This window comes from Hylobates moloch, unplaced genomic scaffold (assembly GCF_009828535.3).
Source record: "Hylobates moloch isolate HMO894 unplaced genomic scaffold, HMol_V3 SCAFFOLD_15, whole genome shotgun sequence".
NCBI classification, from domain to species: Eukaryota; Metazoa; Chordata; class Mammalia; order Primates; family Hylobatidae; genus Hylobates; species Hylobates moloch.
Genome location: NW_026652290.1, coordinates 48,943,402 through 48,958,461, shown reverse-complemented (window position 1 = coordinate 48,958,461; position 15,060 = coordinate 48,943,402). Strand labels below are relative to the sequence as shown.

The window sequence follows — 15,060 nt, the reverse complement described above, 5'->3', positions numbered from 1 at the left end:
GCTGAGGCAGGAGAGTGGTGTGAACCCAGGAGGCGGAGCTTGCAGTGAGCCGAGATCACACCTCTGCACTCCAGCCTGAGCGACAGAGCGAGACTATGTCTCAAAAAAAAAAAAAAAAAAAATGAAAAGCCTCCAGTAACTTTTCTCCTAGTGAGGATTATTTATTTGTTTATTATTTTTTTTTTTTAGAGACAGGGTCTCGCCATGTTGCCCAGGTTGGTCTTGAACTCCTGAGCTCAAGTGATCTGCCCACCTCGGCTTCCCAAAGTGCTGGGATTACAGTCGTGAGCCACCGCGCCCGGCCCCTAGTGAGGATTTCTTAGCTCCATACCTCTCACTTTTCACCATCCACCTGTGCCGAAAGCTGCTCCTGTCTATAAACTTCAAGAAAATAGCAGGCAGCCATGAAAATTACATAGGCCTTATTTTAGTTTTTTGACTGTAACCGGTATTTTATTATTTTATTAGCTTTTTCCTTTTTCCTGAAGTTTAAGTATTTCAGAGACCATCAACAGATGTCCTTTGAAGTTAGTCTGTTAGAGAAAGCCCCTGCCTTGGTCAACAGCCCTGTTTCTTAATTGTTTGGAGTTCCTTTCCCAGCTTGTGTCTGGGAGGGCAGCGGCACCTTGGCCCTTGCTCACAGCAATCACTGCCTTTTCTTTGCTGCCAAAGGTCTAGGAGGCTCATTGGGAGCCCTGGCTGGGCCTCACAGCCTCCCTGGGAGGACACTGGGCCCAGCTGGAGGTCTTCTGCTTCCACCCACAAGGTCACCAGATAGGGGAGGGCAGCAGAGCCCAGAGCATTGTTTCTCACTTAGGAAAGTGTTCCTTTTTTTTTTTTTGAGACGGAGTCTCGCTCTGTCGCCCAGGCTGGAGTGCAGTGGCGCGATCTCAGCTCACTGCAAGCTCCGCCTCCTGGGTTCACGCCATTCTCCTGCCTCAGCCTCTTGAGTAGCTGGGACTACAGGCGCCCGCGACCACGCCTGGCTAATGTTTTGTATTTTTAGTAGAGATGGGGTTTCACCGTTCACAGGATGGTCTTGATCTCCTGACCTTGTGATCCACCTGCCTCAGCCTCCCAAAGTGCTGGGATTACAGGCGTGAGCCACCGCGCCCTGCAGGAAAAGTGTTCCTTTTTTTTTCTTATGACATTCTCAACCATTTGAGACCATTTTACTGGGAAGGAGGTGGCCGAAGTCCTCTTTTTTTTCTTTACTTTTCTTTTTTTTTTTTTTTTTTGAGACAAGGTCTCACTCTATCGCCCAGGCTGGAGTGCAGTGGTGTAATCTTGGCTCACTGCAGCCTCCACCTCTCTGGCTCAAGCAATTCTCATGCCTCAGCCTCCTGAGTAAGCTGGGATTACAGGTGTGTACCACCACACCCAGCTAATTTTTTGTATTTTTAGTAGAGACAGGGTTTTGCCATGTTGCCCAGGCTGGTCTTGAACTCCTGAGCTCAGGCTGTCTGCCTGCCTCGACCTCCCAAAGTGCTAGGATTACAGGTGTGAGCCACCATGCCTGGCCAAAGTCTTTGTCAGTGGTGAATCCTAGCTCTGCCCACTTCTCTGAGAAGCTGAAGAGTCATACCTGCTCTACATCAAATGGAACAACAAACTGAAGGGCCTGGTGGTCCCTGGCACATTGTAAGGCTCCTGAACATTAAGTACCTCTGAACATTACTACTGATTTTGACACATATTTGCCCTTTAAGCTGGGAAATATTCATTAAAAATTAAAGTGTTCTTTTTTCTTTTTTCTTTGTGAGGCTCATCGTATCTTTGCCAGCAGTGAATGTTGCATCATGAATGAAAAACCTAATTACATCAAATGTGCAGGTCACCGTGCAAAAGTTTTTATCCCTGGTCCTTTCACAGCCTTTGCAGAATATGCCTGCTTTTAGCTGAAGCCCTGTTCTGTGGCTTCAGATAGAGTCAGATTCCTTGACATATTTGAGGGTGGAGAGAAGGCCTCCTTGGCCAGAGCAGATGTATGGGTTATTACCAGGGCGAACTTTTACGAGCTGTCCCCTTTTTGTGTGTGGAAAAATCATACAAAGTGCTTTTTCCTGTTTTCTCACTTAACACTGAACAGCAATCAATACAGATGACTTCTGTAACTTTCTCCCCACATAACAAGCAAGCAGTCAGTTTTGCAGGACACCAGCTAGGTGTCCTTCAGTTCAACTCCGATATTTACCTGGAGGTAGCTTCAGATCCCGTATGTTGAGGGCTCAGTCCCACAAGACCACTCCCTCCTTCCCAGCAGTGCAAGTCAAAGCCTCTGGAACTTCTGACCAACCAGCTTCAAGTTGAGACCCCTTCTTTGGGTTCAATTAATTCGGTAGAGTGGCTCACATAACTCAGGGAAATTGACTTATATTTACCTATTTATTATAAAGGATATCGCAAAGGATACAGATGAAGAGATGCATAGGCCAGGTGTGGGAGAAGGAGTGCAGAGCTTCCATGCCATACCTCGGTGCCACCCTTCAGGAACCTTTGTGGGTTCAGCCATCCAGAAGCTTCCTGAGCCTGTCCTTATGTCTTTTTATGGAGGTTTCATTATGGAGACATGATTGACTAAATGATTGGCCATTGCTGATAAACCTAATCTTCAGTCCCTCTCCCCTTCCCAGGACTGATCCTGCCTTGGTCTCTCTAGTGACCAGCCCCATCCTGAAGCTGCCTAGGGACTGCCAGCCCTCAGTCAGTCATTCACATGCAAAAAGACATCACTATGGAGATTCTGAGGATTTTAGGTTTGGAATCCCTGCCAAGTGAGAGGGATGAAGACCAAATACATATTTCACATTAGCAAACCCTTCTTTTTGTGTGATTGTTTGTGATGAGTAGTCATTGTATTTCCTGTGGCTTTTCCTCGCATCTGCCACCTTTTGTTTACTTGCTTGTTTTTTTTGATGTGCCCATTACCCATCTGAGGCTTTAGATGAGGAAGGTAGGAGCTACCTGTTGTTTCTGTGGCAGAAACATCTTGAGAGTAAAGACCACCACAGGAAGAAAGGGAGGCGCAGGTTCTGGGCCTGGAGTGACCTTAGCTGACTGTGTGATTCCAGGCTTAGTTTCCTCACTTGTGTAGTGGGAAAAATAATCCTTCCCCTGAGGGTTTGAGGGTTTGGGGGACAGCCAAGCAGGTGGTCAGAATGGTGGGTGGAGCCCCTTGCTTCCTGTCCGGGCCCTAGCTGTCCTAATCTACCTGGGGCAATCCCTGGAGACTTCTAGGGCCTCAGTTTTCCCATTTTATAGGTAAGGAACCTTCATCCCCTGCCAGACTGTGGCCTTCTCGAGGGCAGGGACTCTGTTTTTAATCTGTAACGTTCATTTATTTAACAGTGTTCATTTCTGTGTCGGGCACAGTGCTAAGTGCTGGGTGCTCACTGGTGATGAGGCAGATGAAGGTTACCAAACTTGTGGACAGGAGCCTCATGTCAGAGACGTGGACCTCACTGTAGCCTGGTAAGTGAGTGTTATCTGGAGGAAGAGAGGGGATAGATGATGTGTTTGGTTGGAGTGAGTTAATGGATAGCCAGGGGTCTCAGCTTTCTTTGTGAAATGAGGGGCTGGGCTATAACCAGATTAGTTTTAAGGCTGTATTAGCTTGGGCCAGATGCTGGAGGCTTCTGAAAGCCAAGTGGAGGTCTTTATCCTTTTTCTAGAAGAGCTGTTAGGAATCTTTATAAATTCTTGAACAGGGAAGGTCAGGTGAAAAGTGGTTGTCAAGGAGAATTTTCTGGACATTCGGAAGCACGGTGGACCAAAGCAGTTTTGAAGATATTGACAGGCATTTTTGAGTTAAGATAGACCTGACATTAGTCTCTTTCTTGTCCTCATGTGTATTTTTTTTTATTTAAATAAACTTAAAAAAAATAGAGATGGGGGTATCGCTATTTTGACCAGGCTGGCCTCAAGTAATCCTCCCATTTCAGCTTCGCAAAGTGCTGGGGTTACAGGTGCGAGCCACCATATCTGGTCTCACATGTAATTTTAAATGTGCCAAGATCAGCTTCCCCCAGCGTTTCCGATTCTTCCACAGCTGGCTTTTGCCAGGCAGTGAAAAGACAACCCATAAACTAGCCATTCTAGTGGAAGTGTTTTGAAAATAGAGCAATAGTCATGATGTTTACTTCTTTTCTCCTAAAGGCTTAAACTTGAGTGTAAGTTTTATTGATTGTTGACTGGTGATACTGATTTTATCTTGGGTTCGTCCTAAGGAGGCTGGGTATGTCCACTCAGCTCCCCAGTTTTACCCAGTACCTGCTGCTGGACCAGAGTCTCCCACCCTCACAGGGGGCTTACGTCGCAGTGGAGTGGGTTTTCTCTTTCTCTAGGTCATGGCTTCCAGCTTTTCGAATCTGAGGCTCCAAAGGAGGAAATGACCGTTCAGGGATCTTACTCCAGCTTGATTACGGAAACTGAACCTTCATAGGGTGTGCACTTACCAAGGACAGGAAGGTTTCTCTCTTTGAAGGGCTTTAAACTTATAACAGAGAAAATAAAAATGACGACTTCGTCTATCAGACGGCAGATGAAAAACATCGTGAACAATTACTCAGAGGCAGAAATCAAAGTCCGGGAAGCCACCTCCAATGACCCGTGGGGCCCATCCAGTTCTCTGATGACCGAGATTGCCGACCTGACCTACAACGTGGTGGCCTTCTCGGAGATCATGAGCATGGTGTGGAAGCGGCTCAATGACCATGGCAAGAACTGGCGGCATGTGTACAAGGCACTGACCCTGCTGGACTACCTCATCAAGACAGGCTCCGAACGTGTGGCCCAGCAGTGCCGGGAGAACATCTTCGCCATCCAGACCCTGAAGGACTTCCAGTACATTGACCGAGATGGGAAGGACCAGGGCATCAATGTGCGTGAGAAGTCAAAGCAACTGGTGGCCCTCCTCAAAGACGAGGAACGGCTGAAGGCTGAGAGGGCCCAGGCTCTCAAAACCAAAGAGCGCATGGCCCAGGTTGCCACTGGCATGGGCAGCAACCAGATCACCTTTGGGCGAGGCTCCAGCCAGCCCAACCTCTCCACCAGCCACTCGGAGCAGGAGTATGGCAAGGCCGGGGGCTCCCCAGCCTCCTACCATGGCTGTGAGTAATGGAAGTGCTTCTCACCCTTTGCCAGAGCAGCAGCAATGGGTGACAGGTGGGGTGGGTGTCCCTGGGCTTAGGGAGTGGTGGCCACAGCTCGAACTTGTCCTCAGTACTCAGCTTTTGGCAGCCCAGGAAAATTGTCTTTGGTCTGGTTTGAGTTTTGGTTATAAAGAGACTTTTAGTCCCTTGGCTGCTCTGGTTCAGGGGTCTCTAATGCCCTTTGCTGCTCTGTGGGTCTCATTCTGTACATCTGGGCAGAAGGTGGGCAGAGGCAGGTCTTTTCTGCTTCCTTGTCCGAATGGGTCTGGCAGCAAAGGAGTTGTCCTGCTGCACATACAATGGGGAGTTGACTCTGGTAGCCAGGAGGAAACAAATGCTCTTTCTTGATAATCTTGTTTCTTTAATCTCATATTAAGTGTTTTTCTGCTGACTGAGCTTCAGGTCTCTTGAATGGCTCAGTATTATTCTACTTCAGCAAAAGAACTCATACAGGTTGCTAGTGCGAACAAGGCCTCCCTTCCAAACATGCAAATGAGAGTTGCTAGTGATTTGGTTGCATGGCTGGATCTGCATTGAGTGGGGCCGGTCTAGTTCTGGTTTTGCATGTTGGATTAATTTGGGTCTCTGCCTTATGGTCTGAAGAGGTTTCAGAGAACAGAGTGGAGTTCAGGGCCTGATGGAAGCTGGTCTCTGTGAGCCACATTGGCATCCTGGCTGTTCATTGGAAGTGGTCCCCCAACAGGTGTTTCTCCATTTTCACAGTGCTATTCCAGCCACAGTGTGGACCCCACACTCAGAGAGACAGGTGGCCCTAGTGGCCTTTGGGGGACAGGGTGAGGATGGAGGTGGGGATTGTAGAAGTTATATCTTCTGGCTGCTAAAAGAAAAGTGCAGATCCCTAGTAACAGTATGTCAGCATAGCAGAAAACTTTTTTTAAAGGAAGTTGTTTGTAGTTTGACAGACCTCAGTCAACCCTTGCTTAGTCAGTGTTCTGTTACCAGACCATTTACTAACATTTCCTGCTTTTGCAGGTTTCGATTTGACATTGCACCGCCACCACTAGCATTTTGAGAAATGTGTTAAATGAGAGATTTGCATATTAAAGTCAGATTTCCTGCTTCTAGGAATTCTGAATTATTACCGAGCTTGGAGCAGGTTAACATATTCTTGTCCCATATGTAGTTGTCATTTTTCTTCTTAGTTTGAACTGTTTTGCTTAAGCGAAGGTTGTGACCTTGGTTAAACCGCTTGAAAACAATTTAACCTTAATCTCCAGAAGCCTCAACGCAGGGTGAAATTGCACCCAAAAAAATGAAGATTGCCCTTTAAGAAGTGAAACTGTTTTATTTCTCTCATGGACCCTCTTACCAACCCCCAGAGAGGCTCCCTTTGGATTGAGTTGGTCCCAACCTGCCTTGACTTCCTCCATTCCTGTGACTGTGGCTGTGGCTTTGATGCAGGCCAAGGGGAGCTGCCATTCTCTTTATGTGCTTTTCATGATCATTATTCTCAAGAAGCCAGAGGATACTAAGCAAGGAGCTGAAACAGCTTCACGTTCCATGAACAATTTGTGGAACTTTGCAGATGCAGGGGTGGGACAGTGGGGATGCAGGAGCCTGGTTTGATCCACCCCTCCTCCTCATACCGAGTCCAGGGCCTGTAGCCATAGGTCCTGCTGGGCTAAATGATACTGCTGCAGTTCCAGCTCTGACGTTTTTGGTTCCCTCAGAGCTTACGCTTGAGCTGCATGTTCAGGGTCAGAATGTGGTCAGTGGGCTTTTCACAGCTTCCACCGCAGTGGGCTGCGGGGTTGACCCCGAGCGGCCTTGGCCCGTACCTCCTGCAGGGGCTGCTGCGCACCCTCTAATAGCGTGTCTCTCTGTGTGTGTGTGTGTGTGTGTCCCTGCCCCACAGCGCCTGAGGCCTCACTGTGCCCCCAGCACCGCACAGGGGCCCCGCTGGGTCAGAGTGAGGAGCTGCAGCCACTGAGCCAGCGCCACCCCTTCCTGCCGCACCTGGGGCTGGCCTCCCGCCCAAATGGCGACTGGTCCCAGCCCTGCCTCACTTGTGACCGCGCAGCCCGAGGTGGGACGGCGGTTTGCTTTTTTCCTTACTAGAAATGCTGGGCAGCTTGCTGGGGGTGTGCTTGCCATGCCAGTACAGCCAACTCTCTCCCTGTCTCCTCTGGGCCTGGGGGTTTGGCCTCCAGCAGGCCCAGGAGCCCTTTCTTCCTCTCTCCTGGGAGCTTGTGGCCTGGTGGTGCACCCCTTCCAGGATCACATGTCACTTGCTAGAAGTTCTGTCAAAGGTTTAGCAGGGGAGCTGTTCTTTGGGTAAGGCATGGGGTGATGGCCCATGCTCTCCCCATGCTCCCATTCCCTGACAAACTGGAGGGGGCTCTGCCACCTATCAGGCCCACCCATGGTGGTGGGTCAGGCAACTTGGCTTGTTGGACCAGAAATGTGTGATTTAAACCTCACAACGCCAGACAAATATAAGATCCTCAGTGGACAGTCATTGGAAGCCATCATCCTTAATGCAGTAATGTATGCCTTGCCCTGAATAAAATGGGATTTTTTTTTTTGCTTCCCAATTAACTGCTGTTCTTCCTGAAATCCCCGTTACCATGGAAAACAGAGAGTTGGCTGTACTGTCAATTCTAGGTCACGGTGTTTGAAGATACCTAATTCAATGGGTAACTAAAAATGGGGCTTCTCTTTCTACTAATTAATAATGTATCCTGATCAGAGCTCTACAACTATAGCAGGTTAAACTGAAAACAGATTTTCACTGTTGCCTACAAGAAAATGCTCTCAGTCTACCTTTGGTCCCAAGTGGGGTCTCTGCTACAGAGAAGAAAGGTGTCTGTTCTCTTCTACTCTTCTTACAAGAAGGGGCACGACAGAGAGCTTTTGTGCGACTTCCCTGATAAGGTGGCCAGCCTTTATTCAGCCCTGGAAACAGTTACTGTTCATTCATGCCTCATTAATATTACAGCTTGTTTGACTTGGGTATTTGTGTGATAACTATATTTAACTCTAGGTTATATTTAACTTCCTTCATGTCCCTGTTTTCCCCTAACAGTTTATACGGGATTTTGGCTTCTTCTAAACTTACATTAGAAAACGTATGGAAGGCCAGCTCTGCGCTGTAAAGAATGTAAACGATAAAAGCATACGTTAAAGGGTCACCCAGAGGCATTGGAGTTACATGCCCATTTCACCCCCCGCAGACAGTCAGGGGCTGCTGTTCTCAGCAGGTCCCGCAGAACTCTCCATGGAGTTCCCTTTTTGTTTTTCCCATGTTCTACCCATTTGGTAACTGACAAGGTCTGTTTTGAGCCTTGGTGGCTAATTTTGTGTTACCCTGGCCCTCTAGCTCTCCTGCTGGCAAACTGGCTTTCCTGGGACGTTTGCGTGTTAAATACGGCCTGGCAGGCCTGCAGGCTGGCCATCTTCCCCTGCTGCGGCTGTCTCTGGCCCTGCCTCTGCACCTTTGCCTGTGCTATTCCGTTCTCTCTGCTTGGATATCACTCCCACCACCTGCCCCTGTTCCCCCAACCTGGCAAGTTGCTTAAGGTATCCACCCCTTGTGGATTTCTGTTGTCTTTCAGCCCTGATAGGAGTTGAAGATAAAAATGAGTATTTTTTTCTTCAAAGATTTCTTATGCCCCAGATGAGTTTTGAGCAAACAAATGTTCTACGGATTGCATTTCATCCTTTAACTGTTGGGTGTGTCATCCTCTCCACATCTCACTCCCTCCCCGTCAGAGGGTAGGGGGCTGTCGGAGTCCGGGGCAAAGACCCTGGCCATGTTTCCTTTCTATTCTTTCTTGATGCTTCACAAAGGGTTGAGTATAAGGTAAGTGCTTAATCTGTGCACACCAGTGTATTTGTTTGGAGCACACCTTTTGGAAATCAGCAGTGGAAAAGTCAGAATGATGCCGGCCATTCAGAAAACTGTCAGGTGAGATGCAGGCTGTGATTCAGGAGAGATGTTTGTGAGGGGTGCATTTGGGACCGCAGACCCCACAGAGGCAGAGGAGGCAGACTGGTCAGAAGCCCTCTTCACATGAGAGCAGCCACAGCCGGGAAGGCCTCTTGTGTGACTGGCGATAATCGTGAGGATGTCTGAGGAGAGCTTTCTTTCATGTGCCATATGTCATCTCATCCTCCCTGTGCCCCTCCCTCTCTCTCACCTCCCACATAGATCTGTAGATCTGACCTTGGAAGTCTCTTGAATTGTCCATCTTGTTCCATGGCCTCAATTCAGTGCCAGCCTTCTGACCAATTTCCTGCTGTCATTATCTCCCAGTCTCCCACCCTCCATCTTTATAAAGGATGCCCTGGTCCTGAGTCTCAGAAAGCCCTTTTAGATGCCAGGCCCTGCAAGGCCATCCCAGAGCCTTTGACGTTGCAGACCTCTGTTGCTTCCACCAGCTGTGTCCCCCCGCCCTCAGTCTGGGGGTCCTCCTATTCCCACAGAAGCATTCCAGGCCTTCCCAGGCCTGCCGATGTCTGCCTGCAGGCACAGCTCTGGGCTTTCCTTTTGAAGCCTGCTCTACCTGCCCTCTGCTCTGTATTTATTGAGTTCCCATGGGGCACCAGGCACTGAGCACAGAACAGAGCCCCTTGCCCTCGTGGAGCTTATATGGTAATGGGAAAGAAAAACACAATATAAATTATTCAGCATGTTATGTAACGAGTGCTCTGGAAAACAGCAAAACAAAAACAGTCCTGCTGAGTGTCTTTGGGGAGGTAAGGGAGGGTGGCTTGCAGTATGAATGGATCAAGGATTGAAGGAGTGTGGCGGTGAGCCTTGTGGAGGTTGGAAAGAGCCTTCCAGGCAGAAGGGCAGCTGTGCAAAGGCCCTGAGGTGGGAGTGTGCTCACGGTGTTTGAGAAAAGGCAGCCAGTGAGGTGTCGATGAGTGACGGAGCATGGCCAGTGCGTGGGGGTGGAGCGTGGCAGAGGTGGGCCTGGAGGAGGTGTGGGGCAGGGCCTCTCAACTCTCTCTGGCTGGGGGCATTCGTTGAATTCCTAGTCGATCCAGACGGGTACTTTTGTGTCCATGTTTAGATGTTGTGCCGATGTCATTGCTAGGAGCTTTTGAAACACTTTCACTGTGCTTACCTTGCAGACCATGCACTCAGTGGCCTGGTGCTGGGCCTTCTGGGTTTATGTCAGACATTTCTTTGACTTTCACTCACAGTGAGGTGGGGGAAGACGAGGGTTAGGAGGATCCCTTGGGCTGTGTATGGGCTGGGTGGGAGCAGGGAGCCAGGTCAGGAGGCCACTGTCCCCATCCAGGTGGGAGATGGTGAGGGTCTGGACCCGACAGGGCTGCAGAAATCTGGGCAGTGGCCAGGTTCTGGGTATGTTTTTTTTTTGAGACGGAGTCTCACACTGTTGCGCAGGCTGGAGTGCAGTGGCACGATCTCCGCTCACTGCAAGCTCTGCCTCCCAGGTTCACGCCATTCTCTTGCCTCAGCCTCCCAAGTAACTGGGACTACAGGCGCCCCCCACCACACCCTCCTAATTTTTTGTATTTTTAGTAGAGACGAGGTTTCACCATGTTAGCCAGGATTGTCTCGATCTCCTGACCTCGTGATCCACCCACCTTGTCCTCCCAAAGTGCTAGGATTACAGGCGTGAGCCACTGCGCCTGGCCGGTTCTGGGTGTTTTAAAGATGATCTGACAGGCCTTGCTAGAGGACTGGGCAGAGTGAGAGGCGAGATGAGGACGACTCTGAGGGCTGGGAGTAGAGCAGCTGGAGGCAGAGCTGCCATCATATGAGGTGAGGGCGGCTGTGGGTGCAACAGGTTAGTGGAGGGGTTGAGTTCAGGACACATCAAAGCGTCTCCTAGACACGCAAGTGGAGGTGTCAAGAAGTTCTGAGAAGCCTGGAGTTGGGGAGAGAATTCTGGGCTGCAGACGCACTTTGAAAGTTATCATGGACAGTGCTTATGGCCGTCAGCTCTTCGGCCTCACCTGGCGCTCATGGTTTTTTTTTGTTTTTTTTTTTTGAGATGGAGTCTCACTCTGTTGGCCAGGCTAGAGTGCAGTGGTGTGATCTGGGCTCACTGCAACCTCCGCCTAGCTGGCTTCAAGCTGTTCTCCTTCCTCAGCCACCTGAGTAGCTGGGATTACAGGCACATGCCACCATCCCTGGCTAATTTTTGTATTTTTCGTAGAGATGGGGTTTCATCATGTTGTCCAGGTCTTGAACCCCTGACCTCAAATGATCTGCCCAGCTCAGCCTCCCAAAGTGCTGGGATTACAGGCGTGAGCCACCATGCCTAGCCTAGCCTCTGGCGCTCATGTTTACTTGGTGGTCTTGTAATTTCAGACACACCAGCTGCCCTCCCAAGGCTGGGTCCTCTTAAGGCTTACCTGTGTTGGCTGCCCTCACATGATCCTGGCATGTAGTCAGTGCTCAGGACAGTTGTGTGTGGGCAGAAGCTGCGCAGCCCAAAGGAGGACCCTCAGGCCCAGGGGGTTGAGGGATTTGCCGAAGATCACACAGAGATGGCAGCTGGCCTGAACTGCAACCTGGTGGGGGTGAGCAGCCCACATGTTACCTGCCCCCCGGGCTCTTTCCACCATTTCCTGTTCTGTTCTGCAGAACTGGCCACAGTGTCAAAAGGCTTTGGAGAAATTACAAAAGTTCTTGGGGTAGACGGAACCTACATCAAAGGGAGGCAGATGGGGATGAGAAAAGCATTCCTGAGTCAAGGTGGAGGTCTGGAAAGAAAGATGGCTGCTGTCCTCTCACCGAGGACACTCTTTAAGGCCACGGGCCAGATCTTCTGCCCTGGCTGGCCTCTGTTGAGGGTGGGTAAGGGAAGGAAGGAATGCCAGCTTGGTGTTCTCAGCCCCCTTGCTGAGCTCCCTGAACTACAGTCTGTGGAGCCAGAGCTACAGCTGTCTTGATGCTCCCTGAGCAAGTCCGGAGTTGCCTGGTACCTTGCACTTCTTGGTGGGAGTTTAACTGCCCAGCATTCCTGTTCCTAAAAAAAAAAAAAAAAAAAGAAAAGAAAAGAAAAAGGAAGGCAGGCAGAATAGAAATCTTCATTGCTTTCTGATTCACTCAAGTGAATCAGAACGAACTTGGGTCCTGAAACCAAAGTAAGCAGCGGTGGGCTTTGTACCAGGTGGGGGCTGCTGCCTGCAGCTGGGTCTTCATGGCTCTCCTCATGGCCCCTCCTGTCATGCTGACGCCGTTGGCCCTGGCTGTAGTATGCTTCAGGTCTGCTCCCAGAGAAATGGCAGGGATTCCTTTGGGCCACTGGTCCTGTGGGCTGAGAGCCCCTTGTGCTGAAGCTGCTTCTCTCACACCCCACCCGGCAAGGGTTTGCCAAGCGATTACTGGAAAGGATTTGAGTTGGCTTATAAAACACATGCAATGCCGCAGGATTAAATAGATACCAGAAGAAACTGGGGCAAAAGGAAAACAGAGGTGAGAAAGAAAAGCCAGGATTGTGTACAGTGGCTGGAGATGGATCCAAATTTGGTTTGATACTGTGCAGCTGGCAAGGCCAGAGTGTCAAGCAGCCTGCCCGGGACTTCATGGAGCAGTGGCCGTGATCATTGTCCTGCGGCATCACCCCAATAGCTGCTGCTGCTGTCTGCCAGGCCTTTGGGCCATGCCTCCACTCTCTAGTGGCCTGGCAAGAATCTAAGGGGAAACAGGATTTCTCAGGGAGTGGAATGGCAAGGCTATCCACGGTTATCAGCCATTCATTCATTCCTTTTTTTTTTTTTTTTTTTTTGAGATGGAATCTCGCTCTTTCGCCCAGGCTGGACTGCAGCGGCGCTATCTTGGCTCGCTGCAAGCTCCGCCTCCCAGGTTCACGCCATTCTCTTGCCTCAGCCTCCCAAGTAGCTGGGACTGCAGGCGCCCGCCACCGTGCCCGGCTAATTTTTTTTGTATTTTTTGTAGAGACGGGGTTTCACCGTGTTAGCCAGGATGGTCTCGATCTCCTGACCTCGTGATCCACCCGCCTCGGCCTCCCAAAGTGCTGGAATTACAGGTGTGAGCCACCGCGCCCGGCCTCATTCTTAAACCCGATGGAGACTTGGTAGAATTTGAAAGCTTTCTTGTGCACTGTTTCATGAGTATGTCCAGGAAGTCCCCAGGCACAGTGGGCCCTCAGAGGACTCTCTACGGAATCTGTCTTCATAACAAGGGAACCTCAGGGGTGAACCAGAGTTGTCATGGCCTCAGCCCTGCTTGCCCGGCTCTAGGAGTAGAGCTGAAGCATGCACACACACAGACACATGTGCACTTACACCAGACATGTACACACGAAGGAGAGTGTTTTGATAAGAAGGCATCTGAAAAGGGAGTCCTACACGGGTCTACTTTTGAAAACTCAAAGATGTGGGAAAATATATTGTTAAAAAAAGAAAAGCCAAACCCAGCCAGCGTGTCAGCAGTGCATCTGAGGTGGACCTTGGAAGGATCCTGGGCCAGCTGAGGTCTCCTGAGAGTGTGGGAGGTGACAGAGCTCCAAGGTGCAGGGCTGAGTGATGCTGCCAGGAACTAGGGGGGCAGCAGGGCACGCCTGGGGCTGAGAGGTGGTTGGTGGCCGCCAGCCAGGTATTTCCTAGTGTCAGGCCAGGGATAGCTACCTGTGGGGAGTGTGTCTAGCCCTCAGGGCCCTTCCAGTGGGTTTTGGGGATGGACCAGGAATTTGGTGGGAGATGAGACTCATTTGGCATCTTGTTTTGGTGGAAAAAATGTGTTCTGTAAGTCAGGGGAGCCCTGCATCTTTGGCTGGCGGTCAGTCCCGGGGGCAGAGGCACAGCAGGGCTGTCAGCGTTAGCTTACTCTAGAGAGAGTTAATCTCTTCAAGTGGAAAATTGAGTCACGGATGAAGCTGATCAGTAACATGAAGAAAACCTCAGAGGCGGCAGATTTATTGACACATCTATCCAAGTGTCAGGTATAAAAGATGCTCGTTCTTGCCACAAGGGCTTGGGTTTTAAGTGGGATTTGAATGTGACTTGTGAAGGCTGTTGAATGGCTGAGCTGCTAAAGTCAGACAGTTGCCCAACACAACCAGAAGGCATCTGGATCACCTCTCCTGGGCCTTTGCCTTCTCTTAGGAGGAGTCCATTTGCTTCTCACAGTTGTCTAGAAGGTAGACAGGGCAGATGAGGTTAATAAGGAAACTGACATGAACTTGCTCCCCTAAATCCTCTCATTTGTAAGTGAAGAAGCTAGAATTAGAACTGGGATTTTGAAGAACTCTGGTTCTCTTTCCTCTACTTTACAGTTTTTGAAATTGCTTTAAAATTTTTTGTGCAAAATAGGCAAATACGGTGTACACCTATTACAATTTTAAGATTATATGGTTCGTCTTATGTAATGCTTTTTTCTGTATTATTATTTTTTTCTTTTTAAGACGGGATTGGCTGGGCAGGGTGGCTCACACCTGTAATCCCAGCACCTTGGGAGGTTGGGACGGGCAGATCACCTGAGGTCAGGAGTTCGAGGCCAGCTTGGCCAACATGGTGAAACCCATCTCTACTAAAAATATAAAAAAATTGGCCAGGCATGGTGGTGGGCACCTGTAATCCCAGCTACTCAGGAGGCAGAGGCGAGAGATTCACTTGAACCTGAGAGGTGGAGGTTGCAGTGAGCTGAGATCACTCCAGCCTGGGTGACAAGAGCAAAACTCCATCTCAAAAAAAAAAAAAAAAAAAAAGACAGGGTCTTGCTCTGTTGCTCAGGCTGGAGTGCAGTGGTGTGATTGTGGCTCACTGCAGCCTCTACCTCCCTGGGCTCAAGTGATCCTTCCACCTCCACTTCCTGGGTTGCTGAGACTACAGGTGCATGCCACCATACCCAGCTTTTTTTTTTTTTCTTTCTTTCTGTATTTTGTAGAGATGGGGTTTTGCCATGTTGCCCAGGCTGATCTGGAACTCCTGGGCTCAAGCTATC

General features: G+C 49.8%; 1 protein-coding gene across 7 annotated transcripts in view; it reads left to right on the top strand.

Annotated features, from left to right (window-relative positions):
* Positions 1 to 15,060, top strand: part of EPN2 (epsin 2) — a 99,483-nt gene that overhangs the window by 40,523 nt on the left and 43,900 nt on the right. For 4 of the 7 annotated variants that reach the window (XM_058428883.1, XM_032176795.2, XM_058428884.1 and 1 more), the window contains 3 exons: positions 3,349 to 3,471; positions 4,344 to 5,108; positions 7,027 to 7,197. The exons of 2 other annotated variants lie outside the window; for them this stretch is intronic. In XM_058428883.1, the coding sequence (XP_058284866.1) occupies positions 4,514 to 5,108; positions 7,027 to 7,197 (766 nt within the window). In that variant the 5' untranslated portion in view covers positions 3,349 to 3,471; positions 4,344 to 4,513. The remainder of the gene's footprint in view (positions 1 to 3,348; positions 3,472 to 4,343; positions 5,109 to 7,026; positions 7,198 to 15,060) is intronic. One more of the 7 variants, XM_058428885.1, reaches the window with a different exon arrangement.